The 18,062-nt window shown below is 40.7% G+C and overlaps 1 protein-coding gene and 1 long non-coding RNA gene across 2 annotated transcripts; both read left to right on the forward strand.

Annotated features, from left to right (window-relative positions):
• The first annotated feature begins 255 nt into the window (after positions 1-255).
• Positions 256-9,866, forward strand: LOC121387818. Its single transcript, XR_005959892.1, has 3 exons — positions 256-388; positions 9,386-9,438; positions 9,586-9,866. It is a non-coding gene; the product is annotated as an uncharacterized LOC121387818 (long non-coding RNA).
• A 436-nt stretch (positions 9,867-10,302) lies between these two features.
• On the forward strand, positions 10,303-17,553 carry LOC121370441 (neutral cholesterol ester hydrolase 1-like). The gene is made up of 6 exons (XM_041495667.1): positions 10,303-10,441; positions 12,646-12,731; positions 13,936-14,088; positions 15,058-15,171; positions 16,221-16,344; positions 17,486-17,553. The coding sequence occupies exons 3-6, from the start codon at positions 13,948-13,950 to the stop codon at positions 17,551-17,553; spliced, it is 447 nt and encodes a 148-aa protein (XP_041351601.1). The 5' UTR covers positions 10,303-10,441; positions 12,646-12,731; positions 13,936-13,947.
• Positions 17,554-18,062: the final 509 nt, after the last annotated feature.

Raw genomic sequence — 18,062 nt, forward strand, 5'->3', positions numbered from 1 at the left:
AGTAGTAGTAGTAGTAGTGTAGGCGGTAATAGTACTAGTAATAGTAGTAGTAGTGGTGGTGGCAGTGGTGATAGTAGTAGTGGTGGTGGTGCTGGTAGTGGTGGTGGTGGAAGTGGTAGTAGTGGTGGTGGTAGTTGTGGTAGTGGTAATGGTGGTGGTAGTGGTGGTGGTGGTGTATTAGATACATCAACAGAACGGTGTTGCTATTATTAGTAGAACATAATGTATTATTATTTTCAGAACTCTATCACAATGGTCACTGTATATCTTGCTATTGTGGGAGTCTTGGTTTGTGGTATTGGGTATTTCCTGTACACCCCCTTTCCTGATTACATGGACCGACCCTGGGAGCTGCAGATTAGCACAGATTAAGATCGGTGCCATCATCGTAAGTATTATTATACATTCATATGTCTTCTGGGCTGTTTTGTACAGCATTAAGAGATGACTTAAGATATATTACTGTTAGAGAGGCAGAATCTAGCTCATTTGGTAGAGCGATTGCTTAAATTAAAGTTTGTTTTTGTTTAACGACACCACTAGAGGACACTGATTTATTAATCATCGGCTATTGGATGTCACACAGAGGGTAATTTTGACATATAGTCTTAGACAGGAAACCCGCTACATTTTTTCATTAGTAGCAAGGAATATTTTATATGCACCATCCCACAGACAGGATAGCACATACCACGGCCTTTGATATACCAGGCGTGGTGCACTGGCAGGAGCGAGAAATAACCCAATGGGCCCACCGACTGGGATCGATCCCACACCGACCGCGCATCGAGCACGCGCTGTACCATTGAGCTACGTTCCGCCCTTCAGTGGTAAAGTGCCCGTCTAATGAAAGCATGTAGCGGGTTACCTCTCTATGAGAGAGAGAGAGAGAGAGAGAGAGAGGAGAGAGAGACCCCTGAGAGAGAGGAGAGAGAGGAGAGAGAGAGAGAGAGAGAGAGAGAGAGAGAGAGAGAGAGAGAGAGAGAGAGAGAGCGCATATAAAAGATCCCTTGCTGCTAATTGAAAAGAGTAGCCCGTGAAGTGGCGACAGCGGGTTTCCTCTCTATGAGAAAGAGAGAGAGAGAGAGAGAGAGAGAGAGAGAGAGAAGAGAGAGAGAGAGAGAGAGAGAGAGAGAGAGCATATAAAAGATCCCTTGCTGCTAATCGAAAAGAGTAGCCCATGAAGTGGCGACAGCGGGTTTCCTCTCTCAATATCTGTGTGGTCCTTAACCATATGTCTGATGCCAAAAAAACATAATTAAAATGCGTCGTTAAATAAAACATTTCTTTCCACTGAGCTACGTCCCGCACCCCCCCCCCCCCCCCCCCCCCCCCCCAGTGATCGCTTAAGATGCTCGGGTTTTGTGACCGAACCCCACCCCAGGCGCATTGGGTTTTATCTCGTCGGATATAACGTTTCTTTCTTTTACTTTTTTTTTCTTTTTCTTTTTTTACTCCGTGTTTTGTTAATCTTTTTCTTTTTTATTATTATTATTTTACCTTCACTTTGACACCCATATATGTGTCGTTAAACAGTCATACATGCAATGAATTTGATTTGTTTGGGGTTTTTTGTTGTTGTGTTTTTTGTTTGTTTTTTACTTTTAGGCGGTGTCACGGGGATTCTATAATTCCCGTAACTGAATAAACACGATTATCCAAATCTCTCTCCTAACTGTATATCTATTAGATCTCTCTGTAACAGGCGGTTAAACCCTAGTATGGCTCGTCTCTAGGTATGATCAGAGATACGATCTTATATAAGTATATATTATTATAGCACGTTAGTTCTCTAGAAAACACAACAAAAACACAATACACTTTGGAATCTGTATTAATCTACGCTGACAAATGTACAGCCGTAGTAGTAAATTAATAACAGCAATAATAACAACCCAGAACTGATCACTTAATTAGTTAATCTCTAGGTGTCTAGTTACACAATATGCGAATCACTTCACCGTTACACCACACCCACACGTGTGATAATTGAGAAACGCTTGTAGGAGAAGTTAATTAATAAAGGAATTACCACTCTATTCCTAACTGGTTAATTTTTAATTAACCCTTACTACTCGTTCAGTAACGTGTGATAATTTAGAAACGCTTCCAGGGGAACTTAATTAATAAAGGAATTACAGCTCTATTCCTAACGGGTTAATTTTTAATTACCCCTAACTACTCATTCAGTAACCTTGTAACACAGAATTAATACTGGTACCGATCACAATAAAGACAATAACCTACAGTGTACCTAGGTCGTCTAGGATGACTGGCTAAGCTTTATATTACCAAATACTCGTATAATGTTAGAACAAGAAGTCTACGATTTACTTCGTCAGATGACCGAAGACACTGTCTAAAGAATATTGGTATAATACAGTATTAAAATATTTAAAGTCACATCAATCACATCAAGGTTATACACAGAGCAGAAAATATATAATTACCAAAGTCCCGTCTGAACTAATATATTTCGTTCAGTGGACGACGTCCGTGATCCCCTGGAGCCTTCCTAATTCGTTCTTTTTCGATATCTCTAAAACACTAGCTATTTATTATAAATCAGGATTTTGCCTGGGGGTACAAGGCGGTACCTCACGTATCATCTCATATTCCAACTCTACTAGAGTCGGTATATTTCTCTCTGATCGTCAGACTTGCTGACGCCATCGTCGCCAAATCACGGTTGTAAAAACCGCACTCGCAGAGGTATTACGTAACTACTCGCCACATGGCCTCCGCACCTGGCTAAGGGTGTGTATTAGGCGTACCGATCGAGGACCGTAGCGCAGAAGTATTACGTAACAAGTTGCCCATCTGGGCTTAAGTGCAATGAAACTGCACACGGCCCTCTAACACAAGTAAAATCGCCACAGGCGAAAACAAATTAAGAGCATGTACCGTCACACACCCCCACCTCAAAAAGGATATTTCCTCTACTCTAGGAATAGGGAAATATACTACATTAAAACAAAAAGGTGCGTTAACCGACGCATACGGGCATTTATAACACATGTAATAATAAGGTGACTACCAGTAATCACACTGAGTCTCTGAGTCCCTGGTATACAAATAAAATATATATAAACAAAACAGAAATCAAGAATGTCAACACATATCTTAACGTTCAACTTCGGGACAGGGCATCAGCGATTACATTGGATGTGCCCTTGATATGTCCAATGGTAATTGGGTATTCTTGCAGAAGAAGACTCCATCTCAAAACTCTCTGGTTGGAGGCTTTCATTAGGATGGTCCAGTCCGTCTTCGTCTTCTTGGAACAGCACATCTCCAGCACCCACGTCACTGGCACCCACAGCTAGCTTGAACGGCATTCGGTAGTCTGGTGCTGCCATCACGGGAGACGAGTAGCGCCTCTGCTTGAGACGGTTGAATGACTTCTCGCATTCACCTGACCAATGGAACTTCGTTTCCTTCTTTCTCAGCGTCGCACGTTTTCCAGATTTTCTCCGATAGGCATGCTGTCGACGCGGTGTAGCGTTGGGTTCCAAGCGCACATCTTGGCTTAAGGCATTGGTAACCGTTGGAAGGTCCCGACAAATGGAAACATTGTCTTGTATCAATGTAGTCAGCTTTGCTCGCTGGGGGTTCAAGTCTGCTAGAATCTGGCTGTTGGCCAACTTGATCTCCGCAGTCTTGACGTCATCACAGGAAATTGAGTGTCTCTCAATTTGGACCGGTCTCTCTGGAACTATCGGCAGTCTGTCAAAATAACCTTTTAGCAAATTGATGTGACAATACCTACTTTTCCTAACCCTGTCAGGAGTGTTTATCACATACCCTGTCTCATTAACTCGTTTGAGCACAACATAGGGACCGAAATACCTGTTCTGTAATGAACCCCGTTTAATGGGAAGGTACAGCAGCACTTTATCCCCTGGTTTAAATTCCCGACTCTTAGCCTTCCTATCAAACTCTGATTTTATTTTGCTCTGAGCATGGCTCAATTGCTTCCTAGCTAGTTCGGTCACCGGCAACCTCCCATCTCTAACTCTCTTATTTATTAATACTCCCTTGTCCACAGTTAACAAGGTAGTGCGAGCTGCCAACAAATTTGGATCAGCCCCCTGCTCTAGAATTAACTCTTGTCTATTACAAGGTAAATCCCCTCTATCAAAGACAACTGGTTCAATTCCCCTCTGCGGGAGAACAACAGGTTCCACCACATTTAATTTGTCAGTTGACTTATCTACCATTTTACTGATAACCTCATCCACTCCAATTTCATGGCTCACACACGTATCAGACAAATCACAAATATCCTCTAGGCCCCGTGCTAACCTACTGGCCATAGCCCTAGTCTTTACACACGCAGGATAACTAATCTCATCAACCTCACACTCTTCTATTGGTAAAGTGCTGTCTTTAATTAACAGTTGGTCACATTTCGGCTGACAACACTGACTAGTCAAATCATTTCCCAACAAAACTCCTATGTTTTCAACAGGCAAGTCCTTCACAACACCCATAACGACTGGTCCCGTCACAAACTTCGAACACAAGAAAACCTTATGTAACCGGACAACCATATTTTCTCCAGTAACCGAGGTTAAAACCAAACTACGTCCTATGTCTGAATTTTCAATACCAGCTAAACACTCTTGCGTGATCAAACTCCGACTACACCCGGTATCTATATAGATTGATATAGCCTTAGGACTCAATTCTTGTTTCACATCACAAACCATACCAGTGGACACATACGGGTTTACTTTCTCTGCCATGGGACTAACCATTAACTCTCTCGCTAACGGAGCTGACCTCACTAAACCGACCACTTGCGCATTATCGCGTTTCCTTTTAAAACAGTCCCCGATAAGATGGTTATCCTTTTTACAGTAACTGCAATGTGGACGAAAAGTTCGTGCATTGGCTGATAATGCAGGTCTATCCTTACTTTGCCCACCAGGTGCATTCCTTGCCTGACTAGCTGACCAACTAGATGACTCTCCCCGATAGTTACTTTCCCGGGAAAAACCTGGCTGAAATTTCTCTCTTATCACCCTGTTGTAAAGAGCTACCCGGTACTGCCTGAGCTTTGTGTATTAACACGTAATCATCTGCCACTATGCCTGCCTCCTCTATCTTTTTGACATCACGATCCTCTAAATGAATACGTAAGCTAACTGGTAATCCATTTTTAATGTCCTGTAAGATCAACAACTCCCGTAACTCGGTATATGACTCTACCTGATGAGAAACAACCCATTTATCAAACATCCCTGCCTTCTTAGCCACAAACTCACTATAAGACTGACCCTGCGTTTTTCTCAACTCGCTATACCGTAAACGATAATCCTCAGGACGTAATTCATACGCCCTCAACACTGCCGTCTTAACTAGGTCGTACTGACTTGCTCGCTCATCACTCATTGAATTATAAGCTACACTAGCCTTCCCCTTAAACTTAGACACGGCTAACAATGTCCACTTAGACTGCGGCCAATTTAGCTGCTTAGCGGCCCGTTCAAAAAGTTGGAAGAACATGTCTACCTCCTGATCGTCAAATACAGGCACTGATCTATAAGCCTCCGACATGTTAAAACCATTTCCTGCCTCACGTCTAACTTTTTCAGTATTCAACTTTAACTCATGTTCCACTTTTAATTTTTCTATCTGGAATTCTCTATTCCTTTCTTCTTTTTCTCTATCCCTATCTTCTCTTTCTCTCTCTTTCTCTCTATCCCTATCTTCTCTTTCTCTCTCTATCCCTCTCTTCTCTCTCTCTCCCTTTCTCTATCCCTCTCTCTATCTTCCCTATCTCTCTCTCTATCTTCTCTATCCCTCTCTCTATCTTCTCTATCTCTACCTTCTTTCTCTCTCTCTCTCTCTATCCCTATCTTCTCTTTCTCTCTCTCTATCTAATGCACGTTCTTCTCTTTCTCTCTCTTTCTCTTCTCTTTCGTACTCAAGCTTTTTAAAAGCTAATTGTTGTTCCACACTTAACTCATTTATCTCTATCTCTGGAACAATCTCACTGTCTTCCATAACAGGCCTATCACCAAAAACTTCCTGGATAATAATTGTCTTTATATCACATAAGGTTTTAGCTGATGTTAAATCAATTTCTCGCTCACCCGCGATTTCAACTAACTCGGCCTTACGTGCTCGCTTAATCTCCACTACACTGAGCGTAGGCCTATCCAGCAAATTCTTATCCATGTTTAGATATGACGCACTTATTATTAATAAATTTTCTAGTGAACAACGTGCTACTTCTGGTAAATTTGTAAAAATAATTTATAAAGCCCACATTTACAAACAATACTTTTTTAAATATGCATGTCCCGTTTCAGATCCGGGACGAGCGCCCCAATTTTCTACTCCTGTCACGGGGATTCTATAATTCCCGTAACTGAATAAAACACGATTATCAAAATGTCTCTCCTACTTGTATATCTATTAGATCGCTCTGTAACAGGCTGTTAAACCCTAGTATGGCTCGTCTCTAGGTATGATCAGAGATACGATCTTATATAAAGTATATATTATTATAGCACGTTTAGCTCACTAGAAACACAACAAAACACAATACACTTTGGAATCTGTATTATCCTACGCTGACAAATGTACAGCCGTAGTAGTTAATTAATAACAGCAATAATAACAACCCAGAACTGATCACTTAATTAGTTAATCTCTAGGTGTCTAGTTACACAATATGCGAATCACTTCACCGTTACACCACACCCACACGTGTGATAATTGAGAAACGCTTCCAGGAGAAGTTAATTAATAAAGGAATTACAACACCATTCCTAACAGGTTAATTTTTAATTAACCCTTACTACTCGTTCAGTAAGGTGTGATAATTTAGGAAAGCTTCCAGGGGAACTTAATTAATAAAGGAATACAGCTCTATTCCTAACGGGTTAATTTTTAATTAACCCTAACTACTCATTCAGTAACCTTGTGACACAGAATTAATATTGGTACCTATCACAATAAAGACAATAACCTACAGTGTACCTAGGTCGTCTAGGATGACTGGCTAAGCTTTATATTACCAAATACTCGTATAATGTTAGAACAAAAAGTCTACGATTTACTTCGTCAGATGACCGAAGACACTGTCTAAAGAATATTGGTATAATACAGTATCAAAATGTTTAAAGTCACATCAATCACATCAAGGTTATACACAGAGCAGAAATAAAAATATTTACCAAAGTCCAACGGACTACGTTCCCTGGAGCCGTCCTTTTCGTTCTCCTAGATATCTCTAAATTCTAGCTATTTATTATAAATCAGGATTTTGCCTGGGGGTACAAGGCGGTACCTTACGTATCATCTCATATTCTACCTCTACTAGAGTCGGTATATTTCTCTCTGATCGTCAGTCTGGCTGTCGCCAACCGCGAGCAATCTCCTGGCCATAAACAGCACTACCGGAGATATTACGTAACTACTAGCCACATGGCCTCCGCACCTGGCTGGGTGTGTATTAGGCGTACCGATCGAGCGAAGTATTACGTAACAAGTTGGCCATTTGGGCTTAAGTGCAATTAAACTGCACACGGCCCTCTAACACAATTAAAATCGCCACAGGCGAAAACAAATTAAGAGCATGTACCGTCACAGGTCACGAAAAGATACTCATCGTGATCAAGTAACAGTTTTAGAATTAACAGTGCAAAATTTATTTGTATTTCTATGCCTTTTCCTTACTAGTGATATTAACGAATGGGGTCATTTGCGGTTATTAGTAATTAAGTATCAAGAAGATAAACGCCATCAGGAAATGCATGTAATGATTAATTTCCAGTTAACTAGTAATTATCAGCACGGCAGTTTTGTCGGTGTATATCGAAGGGCTTTTGACTTAGTAGCACCTGTCGTGTCACGGCCGTAATGGGCAATCTCTCATTCCAGCTTATTAAAATCTGCATTACATATATACGTGTACTAATATATAAATATTATAAATTTTATTTAAAGTAAGGACCAAAATATAATTTGATTTGTTTTTCTACGTGACATTAAACTTATTTTACCTAGTTGTATAATACACGTAGTGTGTTTCATGTTTGTTTATTCTTATTGTCGTTCAAGAACAGATACACCAAGTGGAGGCGAACAGAACTTTGTTTTGTTGGGATAACTGGTAATGTGTTTGGGTCGAACTGGTATGGGGCGAACTAATTTGGGGGTGAAATATCAGACATTCCTAGCTCAAGGTCAGCCTTTTTTACACACAATATCAAACATTTCACTTAAGGTCCATTTTCACCAAACGATATAATTTCCTAAATTATTGCAGCTTTTTAATTACAGCCATATGTTTTCATAACTATTAAACACAAAGAAAAAGCAATTTTACACTGAAAGATTTTGAGCCTTTTAAAAATTGAAATATCTAGATTAGTTTATTATTATTATTGTAGGAACATGTAAAGTGATGTCATTCGAATACTGACGTCATTGAAATTAAAACACGTGTGAACGATGGGACATAGCTTTCTAGGTAATCTTCACCCCCTGTCAAAACAATTGTCTGTTCCACATTGATCAGACAAGGACACTTAGTATATTTATATTTTTTCATAATGTATAGCAAAGCTTAAATGATGAAAGCTAAAAACTATACAAGCTGTAAACATGACATATAAAATATTACAGTAATATGTGATTTATTTATTGTGTGCGAAACCAAAACGATGATGCCGCAATGTCCTGTCATCAACTCTAGTAATATAATGTGGCATGTTTTTGCAACTGCCTTCTCCCGCTAGTTTTTGTTTTATTGTTTTCACTAATTGTCTCAATATTTTACGCATCATAATCTACAGTTATCTAACATTATCAGCAAATCGTATTGCTCACCTTTTCTGTTTATTGCTGTTCATTTTTGAAAATTACAGAAGCTCTAGCAGTACGGACAGGCAAATTTAATGTTGACAACAGGAAGTACATTTACTTTACACTGACTGGTTAACTGCACTTAACCCTGAGTTATTGAAGACTAACCCTGGGTTAGTGAAAACTAATCCTGAGTTTATTAACCCAGAGTTAAAAGTGTGTTTCAGCAATGGGTTTTTAACCAGTGATTAGCCAACCCTGGGTTAAGGAATTTAACTCATAGTTAGTGTTAATCAGTGATTAAGTTAACCCAGGCTTCGAACAACCGGGCCCTGTTGTGTAATTAAGGTAAAACAGTGTGTGATAACAGTCTTGTTATAATTGTTTGTTTGTATGTTTGGTGTCAAAAATCATTTTAAATATCAAGTTAATTGTTTAGTGTACTTTTTCATTCGGTATTTCTATCAACACCATCTTATTAGGATCATTAGAAAAGAATATAAGACTTTATTAGTAGAATGCTTCAAATATGAAGCAATTTTTTTATATTTTATTTTAACAGGAAGAAGAAAAGGACAACCACCTGCAGAAAACATTACTGATGGGGGATTATTTGTGAGTATTTTATTTAAAATAACTATAATTCTTGCTCTTTCTTTCTTCAAATTAAAAAATTACACAAGATACACATCTTGTTCATTTTTATTTTTAATTTAATAAAATGTACATGGTAATTTCAACCTTTTTCTTTCTTGTTTTCAGAGACAGAAGGATGGTTACACCCCTGCAGACTACATCTTTAAAAGAAGAATTTATCAAAATTAAAAAGAAATTACATGAAATAAATAATGAAATACTTAAATTGACAAAAAGTATACCATTTAAAAGAAAGAAAAAAAAATGATGTTCAGCTATATTGATACACTGAACACATTCAGATGTGATAGTTTTTTCATACTTCGCCTAGATACTGTCATCAAAAGAACTCAAGGACAAAAACAAGCATATTAGGTAAATATAACTTATTCGCTTTATATAGCATACTTTTACTGAAGTGATATTTATTGTTCATCTGTATTTTAATGTGTTTCAGCAGCACAATTACCCCCTTTTTGTACAGCGCCGACACGCGGTTCCTATTTTTAGCGGGTCATTTTTGCGGAGCCAGCTAAACGTGTTTGTTGGGACGTTATTCCACAAGTTGCGATAAAACTGTGTCACAGGGAGACCCCCCACAGTTTTTTGGCGGCTAGCGTTTCCCATTTACATCGCAGTGTACTGATGAATCATATTTCTCCTTGCTGTAGTAATTTCCTGACATAAAACTACCACATGGTGAAATGTCACTCCAATTATCAAAGCATCGGTTGAATAAGCGAGCTAACATCTGTTATACATTTTTCAAATTCTTTTCCCCCGTCCCTTCCTGTGTTTAATACATAGAATCGTTCAAGACAACGTGTCTGTATTTTCTGTTTCTATCGTGGATTCCACTGTGTTTGTATTTTCTGTTTCTATCGTGAATTCCACTGTGTATACGGAAACGAAGTGGTTTATTTAAAGGCGCATTCTACACATTGATAATATATTCTTGACTTCGATGGATTCTCAAAGTAAAGTAAGTTCCAAATTGTGATACTTCGTTTTATCTTACATAGGTCTGCGTTGATAGTTTTGTGTTGTTATTGTTTCCTGTACATATACAGTGTCACACTACAATACTCTGCTTCTGTAAGCTGCGAAAAATTTGAATACTAAAAATTTTTATAACAACTTACTGTTTTCTTGACGAACACTTGGTTTCTAAGGGGTACGTTGACAAGTTGTTTCCTCCGCAGTAATTTCTTTCCCTGGGGAAGTCTTGGGTTGTTGAATAACTTTTTTTCCCACAGCAAAACAGAATGTAGATCTCGTTTGTATACTTATACTTGACGAGCGAATAAAAATACTACGAAAATACTCTTTTTATACTCTAAATTAGCAGTCCAAGGTCAGTCCAAGGTCAGTCCAAGGACGTCAGAACCTGGCCAAGGCCAGCCCCAAGGACGTCAGTACCGGCCCAAGTACGCCAAGGCTAAAATATGAGTCACGGCTGCTTACCTGAATCAGGTATGCCAGTCACTGTCCTCTAGATAGGTCAAGGCTAGGTGATGAGTCACACACCAAGTACGTCAAGGCTATGACTTATACCAAGGCCAGACACCTGGCAAGTGTGCCAAGGTCGGTCTATGACACACACCTCTCAAGTATGCCAAGGCCAGACTATGACTCACGCCAAGGCCAGACACCTACTAAGTGTACCAAGGTCAAGGTCATGGAAAGTAGGTCATGGCACTGTACAGGCCCTTATACTATTATGTGACGGCAGCCGGTTTCATCTCTCTCTCTCTCTCTCTCTCTCTCTCTCTCTCTCTCTCTCTCTCTCTCTCTGTCTCTCTCGTTCCCCCGTCTCCCTTTCTCTCTCTCTCCCTACCACTCTCTCTCTCTCCCTCCCCCTATTTCTCTCTCTCTATTTCTCTCCCTCTCTCCCCGTCTCCCTTTCTTTCTCTCCGTCTCCCTCTCTTCTTCTCAGTCTCCCTCCCCCCTCTCTCCCTCCCTCTTTTTGTCTCTATCTATCCTTCTCCCTCTCTCTATCCCTTTCTCTCTGTCTCTCTGCCTGTCTCTCTCCCCCGCCTCCCTCTTCCTTTATCTCTCTCTTCGTCGCCCTCCCCCTCTCTCTCCTTTCCTCTCTCTCTCTCCATCTCTCCCATCGTTCTCTCCCTTCCTTTCTCTATTCTCTCACTCTGTCTCTCTCCCCGTCTCCCTTTCTCTCTCCGTCTCCCTCTCCCTATTTCCCTCCCTCCCTCTCTCCCCCTTTTTTTTGTCTCTATCTATCCTCTCTCACCTTCTCTCTCACCCTTTGTCTGTCTGTCTCTCTCTCTCTCTCCTTCCTCTCTCTCTCTCTCTCTCTCTCTCTCTCTCTCTCTCTCTCTCTCTCTCTCTCTCTCCCTTGTCATTTTCTTGTCATTATCATTTTAAAAACGTTTTCTTGTTATTATCATTTTAAAACGTTTCCATGTGGCCTCAGACCACAATTAATTTCGCTATATGTTTCTATATAGCCTTAGTGGCTATAACATTTTTATTAATATCAGCAGGCCCGTGAAGTTTTGTATGTGCCTTTGCCTGCCCGGGGGACACATACCCTGAAAAGGACAACCCCTGTTGTCCAGCTCTTTCTCCCAGCATATCGGTTTAAACAAACACACCCTCTAAACCAGGCCGGAGTACACCCATTTTACACAAAAAGCACTACTTTTGCATGGGCCGGAATTACCACAAACAAGTCTTCAATGTCAACAAGTTACACATGTTTACAAACTACATGCTATCCCCTGTCACTTCAGTCAAACAGTTGCCACTTCATAGCTGTCTGCCATGAAATAATCACAGTCAAACAGCAGACTACTTGCGCGGTCAAATTTCCGGATTTTGGACAACCAAATGGGAAGATAACTGTAATCTGAGGCCTATCACCTTGGCACACATCGACTACCTGGTCTCAGCTGTAATGGTCAGTGGTTAGTGAGACAAAAGGTTCACTCGGTGTGACGGCCTTACACTCCCCTCTGACCAGTCCGTTTTCTTCTTTTATAATATATTCTGTTATACTTAGCGCCAGTGAGATGTGTTATATATGCCGCCCCGTTGTTAGTCGAATACTTCTGTCAATCTGCAATTATATTTTGAATACTCCGCTGCGGAACAAAACGTTGTATTGACCTGGTTGAGAGACCTTGAACTCAGTTACAATAACACATTAATTAATTTTATGGATTTCAGAGAGGGAAACCCGGCTGCAACTAGTCATTGGAAGTAAGCATTATTATATTGACGCATATATATATTCAAGAGGATTGTTTTATCAGGTATGTTTTTCAACCCAGGACCAAAGTTTAATTAGCTAAATGGCTTAGGTGACAGTGATACTAGTTTATGCACAGAGAGCGGGCCTAACACGCTGTTGTAGATGTTAACGTAGCTAGGAGTGGAGTAGAACTGTATTAACGTGCCCCTATCCAATCAAGGTTCAGGCACGCCCTCCACGGACTTTGCCTCTGACTTCGCCAGTCCGGAACACGTAGCTAGGTTTGTTGAGATGCACTGCACGATCTATTTATAGTAATACCACGGCGACACGGTGTTTCGGTTGCATTGAACTAGCTAGGCTTACAAAAATGTGCTTGTAATAAATATGCAGCTAAATTCATCGCACTGAACACAGGCAGAAGTGGAAGTAGGTACTAGGTAGTAGGTAGGTAGGTAGGTAGTAGCAGTAGGTAGTAGGTAGGTAGGTAGTAGTAGTAACAGTAGTAGTAGTGTTAGTAGTAGCAGTAGTAGTAGTAGCAGTAGTAGTAGTAGTGTAGGCGGTAATAGTACTAGTAATAGTGGTGGTGGTAGTGGTGATGATAGTAGTAGTGGTGGTGGTGGTAGCAGCAGCAGCAGTAGTAGTAGTAGTAGGTAGTAGTAGTAATAATATAATGTAGTAGTTGCAGTTGTAGTAGTAGTAGTGGGGGGGGGGGAGATGTAGCCCAGTGGTAGAGCGCTCGCCTGAATCGCAGTCGGTCTAGGACCGATCCTCGTCGGTGGATCCACTGAGCTATATCTCGTTCTAGCCTGTGCTCCACAATTAATATATCAAAGGCCACATGGTATGTGCTATCCTATCTGTGGAATGGTGTATATAAAAGATAGTTGCTAATAATGGAAAAATGTAGCGGGTTTCCTGTGTCAGAATTACCAAATGTTTGACATCCAATAGCCGATGATTAATAAATTAATGTGCTCTAGTAGTAGTGGTAGTAGTAGTGGTGGTGGTAGTAGTAGTACTATAGTAGTAGTAGCAGTAGTAGTAGTAGTAGTGTAGGCGGTAATAGTACTAGTAATAGTAGTAGTAGTGGTGGTGGCAGTGGTGATAGTAGTAGTGGTGGTGGTGCTGGTAGTGGTGGTAGTAGTGGTGGTGATAGTTGTAGTAGTGGTAATGGTGGTGGTAGTGGTGGTGGTGGTGTATTAGATACATCAACAGAACAGTGTTGCTATTATTAGTACAACATAATGTATTATTATTTTCAGAACTCTATCACAATGGTCACTGTATATCTTGCTATTGTGGGAGTCTTGGTTTGTGGTATTGGGTATTTCCTGTACACCCCCTTTCCTGATTACATGGACCGACCCTGGGAGCTGCAGAAAGTGTTTGCGCAGATTAAGATCGGTGCCATCATCGTAAGTATTATTATACATTCATATGTCTTCTGGGCTCTGTTTTGTACAGCATTAAGAGATGACTTAAGATATATTACTGTTAGAGAGGAAGAATCTAACTCATTTGGTAGAGCGATTGCTTAAATTAAAGTTTGTTTTTGTTTAACGATACCACTAGAGGACACTGATTTATTAATCATCGGCTATTGGATGTCACACAGAGGGTAATTTTGACATATAGTCAGACAGGAAACCTGCTACATTTTTTCATTAGTAGCAAGGAATATTTTATATGCACCATCCCACAGACAGGATAGCACATACCACGGCCTTTGATATACCAGTCATGGTGCACTGGCTGAAGCGAGAAATAGCCCAAATGGGCCCACCAACGGGGATCGATCCTACACCAACCGCGCATCGAGCACGCGCTGTACCATTGAGCTACGTTCCGCCCTTCAGTGGTAAAGTGCCCATCTAATGAAAGCATTAGCGGGTTTCCTCTCTATGAGAGAGAGAGAGAGAGAGAGAGAGAGAGAGAGAGAGAGAGAGAGAGAGAGAGAGAGAGAGAGAGAGGGAGAGCATATAAAAGATCCCTTGCTGCTAATCAGAAAGAGTAGCCCGTGAAGTGGCGACAGCGGGTTTCCTCTCTCAATATCTGTGTGGTCCTTAACCATATGTCTGACGCCATATAACCGTAATTAAAATGCGTCGTTAAATAAAACATTTCTTTCCACTGAGCTACGTCCCGCACCTCCCCCATCCCTCTCCCCACCCCACCCCCCACCCCAGCGATCGCTTTGGGTTTTATCTCGTCGGATATAACGTTTCTTTCTTTTACTTTGTTTTTCTTTTTTTTTTCTTTTTTTATTATTATTATTTTACCTTCACTTTGACACCCATATATGTGTCGTTAAACAGTCATACATGCAATGAATTTGATTTGTTTGGGGTTTTTTGTTGTGTTTTTTGTTTGTTTTTTACTTTTAGGCGGCAATTGCGCACACAGTTGGGTTCGGTGAAAAACTAGATCTAAACAGAAAGTGGACTTACAAATGGGCTTTACTGAGTGGTGTACCATCCAACTATCTCGAGAAAGTCAAGGTGATGTATGGAACGCAATGCCAAGCAAATCAAAACCCAGTTTAATATAAACTTCGGTGATCGGGGAGCGGTGCACTTAAAGTTCGTAAGATACACATTTAAAATATAGGCATCGATAGTATGGATGTGGACGAGGTATGTACTGCTCTAAAGACCGACGCTGAGGTGATAAAATATGTGCACACCCCCACCCTCACCCCGATTGAAAAGCGAACTAATTTAGCTACCCACCGCTCCTGCATCGTCCGACGCCTATAGAAGCTAAATGCATCTACATTTCTTAGTTTGCAAGATACATGTTAACTGTTCGAAGCTCTAAAAAATGTCTAACAACGGTACAACTATGTCCGCATAATATATCAAAACTTTGCAAAATTATAATCTTCACAAAATACATTTAAGATTCTTAAGTGGAAATGCGTTCATCTTGTAGATTGTGACGGTCAGTGTTCTTATGAGTGACGAAACAAATGTCTCTCTCTCTCTCTCTCTCTCTCTCACACACACACACCTTTCTCCCCCCTGTCCACAAACGCACGCAATGTTATGTAATGTATTATATTATTCATATTATTTAATTTAAGTACATTTAGCATTTTTAATATTAATCATCTTTGTTTTAAAAATCATCCGAATGATTAGCCTCATTTTAATATCCTTGTTATATATGTTGGTTTAGTAACGTAAAGTAAGAAATTCGTAAGTAATGCTTGTAGGGCGAGGTGTAGCCCAGTGGTACAGCGCTCGCTTGATGCACGGTCCATTTGGGATCGATCCCCGTGAGTGGGCCCATTGCGCTATTTCTCGCTCAAGCCAGTGCACCACGACTGGTACAGAGGCTGTGGTATGTATTATCCTATCTGTTCGATGGTGCATATAAAAGAGCCCTTGCTGCTAATCAAAAAGACTAGCACATGAAGTGGCGACAGCGGGTTTCCTCCCTCAATATCTTTGTGGTCCTTAACCATATATCTGGCGCCATATAACTGTAAATAAAATGTGTTGAGTGCGTCATTAAATAAAACATTTCCTTCCTTCTCACATTGTAGATTACGGACACGACGTTTGACGGCGTCCCCGTAAGAATATACCGACCTCTCTCAGCAGCCCCAGACGCCACACTACCGGCCCTCGTCTATTACCACGGTGGTGGGTGGGTCCTACTGGATGTGGGTACGTCTATCACGTGTCAAATGCAGATTTCGTGTGTTTCTTCTTGCTTGGAAAATTAAAGAATATAACTTCTACTTATTATAGACCAGTAGACACAAACATAACTTTAATAACCAGGCTGTGGCGGTACTTACACAGTGACGCCTCCCCCTTAACCCCACCACCTATATATTATCTGTTCCGCCAGTTATGTAGTGTGGGCTATTTTTGACATCATTTTGGTCTTCTTGTTGAATCCTTGTGGTTCCCAGATGAGAGTAAATCCAACCTGAACTACACAACTGGCATTTGAAAAGCACGTTATTGTGCTGTCCTGCTCCTAGAAAGCAGCGGATTTTCCTCTCTGGTATACTAGTATATAGAGGCGGGAGGTAGCCCAGTCGTAAAGCGGTCTAAGATCAATCCCCGTCAGTTGGCTCATTGGGTTGTTTCTAGTTCCAGCCTGTGCACCACGACTGGTATATCAAAGGCTCTAATTTGTGCTATCCTGTCTATGGGAGGGTGCATATAAAAGATTCCTCGCGTCTAACGGAAAAATGTAGCGGGTTTCCTCTCTAACACTATAGTCCCTGCAATTGCCCACGGCAATCGGCAATGCCGTGGAGATTGCCGTGCGGGTTTTTTTTCTCCACTTCACTTTTTTGCCTGAACTATATTCAGGGTTTTTTTCAATGTAAGTTTTTTTTTGCCGTGTACATTTTCTTAATTGCAGGTGTTGCATTATAATGTCAAAATTACCAAATGTTTGACACCCAATAGCCGATTATTAATAAATCAGTGTGCTCTAGTGGTGTCGTTAAACAAAACAAAGTTTAAATTCTACTAATTAAACTATCTACTAAGTTTAAATTCTATCTAATTAAACTATCATGTTTAAAACACAATAAACTATTGCATACAGAATGTGCTACGGTACAGTGAAAACTCTCAAGACCGGACCCTCTGTAAACCGGAATTCCTTCAAAACCGGACATTTAACAGAATCCCTTTTTAAAAACCAGGACAGAACTTAACCTTTCTAAACCAGGTCCCTCTAAAAACTGGACATTTGTCTTGGTCCCTAGGGTGTCCGGTTTAGAGGGGTTTCACTGTATTACTAGACGAACGTATTGGCCTACTATTTTATTCACTTTCATTTCAGAAACCTACGACTCCCCAATGGCCGAGATTTGTCGACAGGCCAATATTGTGGTTATTTCAGTGGAGTAAGTAACACACAGAATAACTGGTTACTATACATAGGCGTACAGGCTCCCATTTTAGTAGAGGGGTCCCAGGGCCCGCCCCGCCCCTAAACTTTACGACAGTTGTCATTTTATTATATATTAAAAAAATTTCTTTTTTTACGATCCCCCTCCAAATCTCCCCAAAAGTTCGCTTGGCATTCCGCCTCGTATCATTGCCCCCACACCCCACCCCACCCCACTGGATTTTCTGGATCCGCCACTGGGCAGGCTGGCTTTTGCCCGAATTAAACGAAAATGCCCAAATCTGAGAAAAATGATTTAATCATATTATTAGCATTACTACCAAACAACTATATAGGGTTGCAAACGAACCACTGCGCATTTTTACATGGATTACAACTAATTTGGCGGATAGAATGCTGGAAATACATGGTATAACAGTCTCGGGTTAGCACATTTTTTAGCACTGGGGGGTGGGGGGGGGGGGGCAGTTGCCACCCTGTCTCGTACGCTTATGTCTTAAGATATCGG

The sequence above is a fragment of the Gigantopelta aegis genome, chromosome 1, assembly GCF_016097555.1.
Source record: "Gigantopelta aegis isolate Gae_Host chromosome 1, Gae_host_genome, whole genome shotgun sequence".
NCBI classification, from domain to species: domain Eukaryota; kingdom Metazoa; phylum Mollusca; class Gastropoda; order Neomphalida; family Peltospiridae; genus Gigantopelta; species Gigantopelta aegis.

Bases quoted from the DNA above. Each gene is read 5' to 3' on its own strand.
- LOC121370441 (XM_041495667.1), top strand. From the start codon at position 13,948: ATGGTCACTGTATATCTTGCTATTGTGGGAGTCTTGGTTTGTGGTATT. The intron at 15,172-16,220 runs GTGATGTATGGA...CTCACATTGTAG, and splicing joins ACTATCTCGAGAAAGTCAAG to ATTACGGACACGACGTTTGA. The intron at 16,345-17,485 runs GTACGTCTATCA...CTTTCATTTCAG, and splicing joins GTGGGTCCTACTGGATGTGG to AAACCTACGACTCCCCAATG.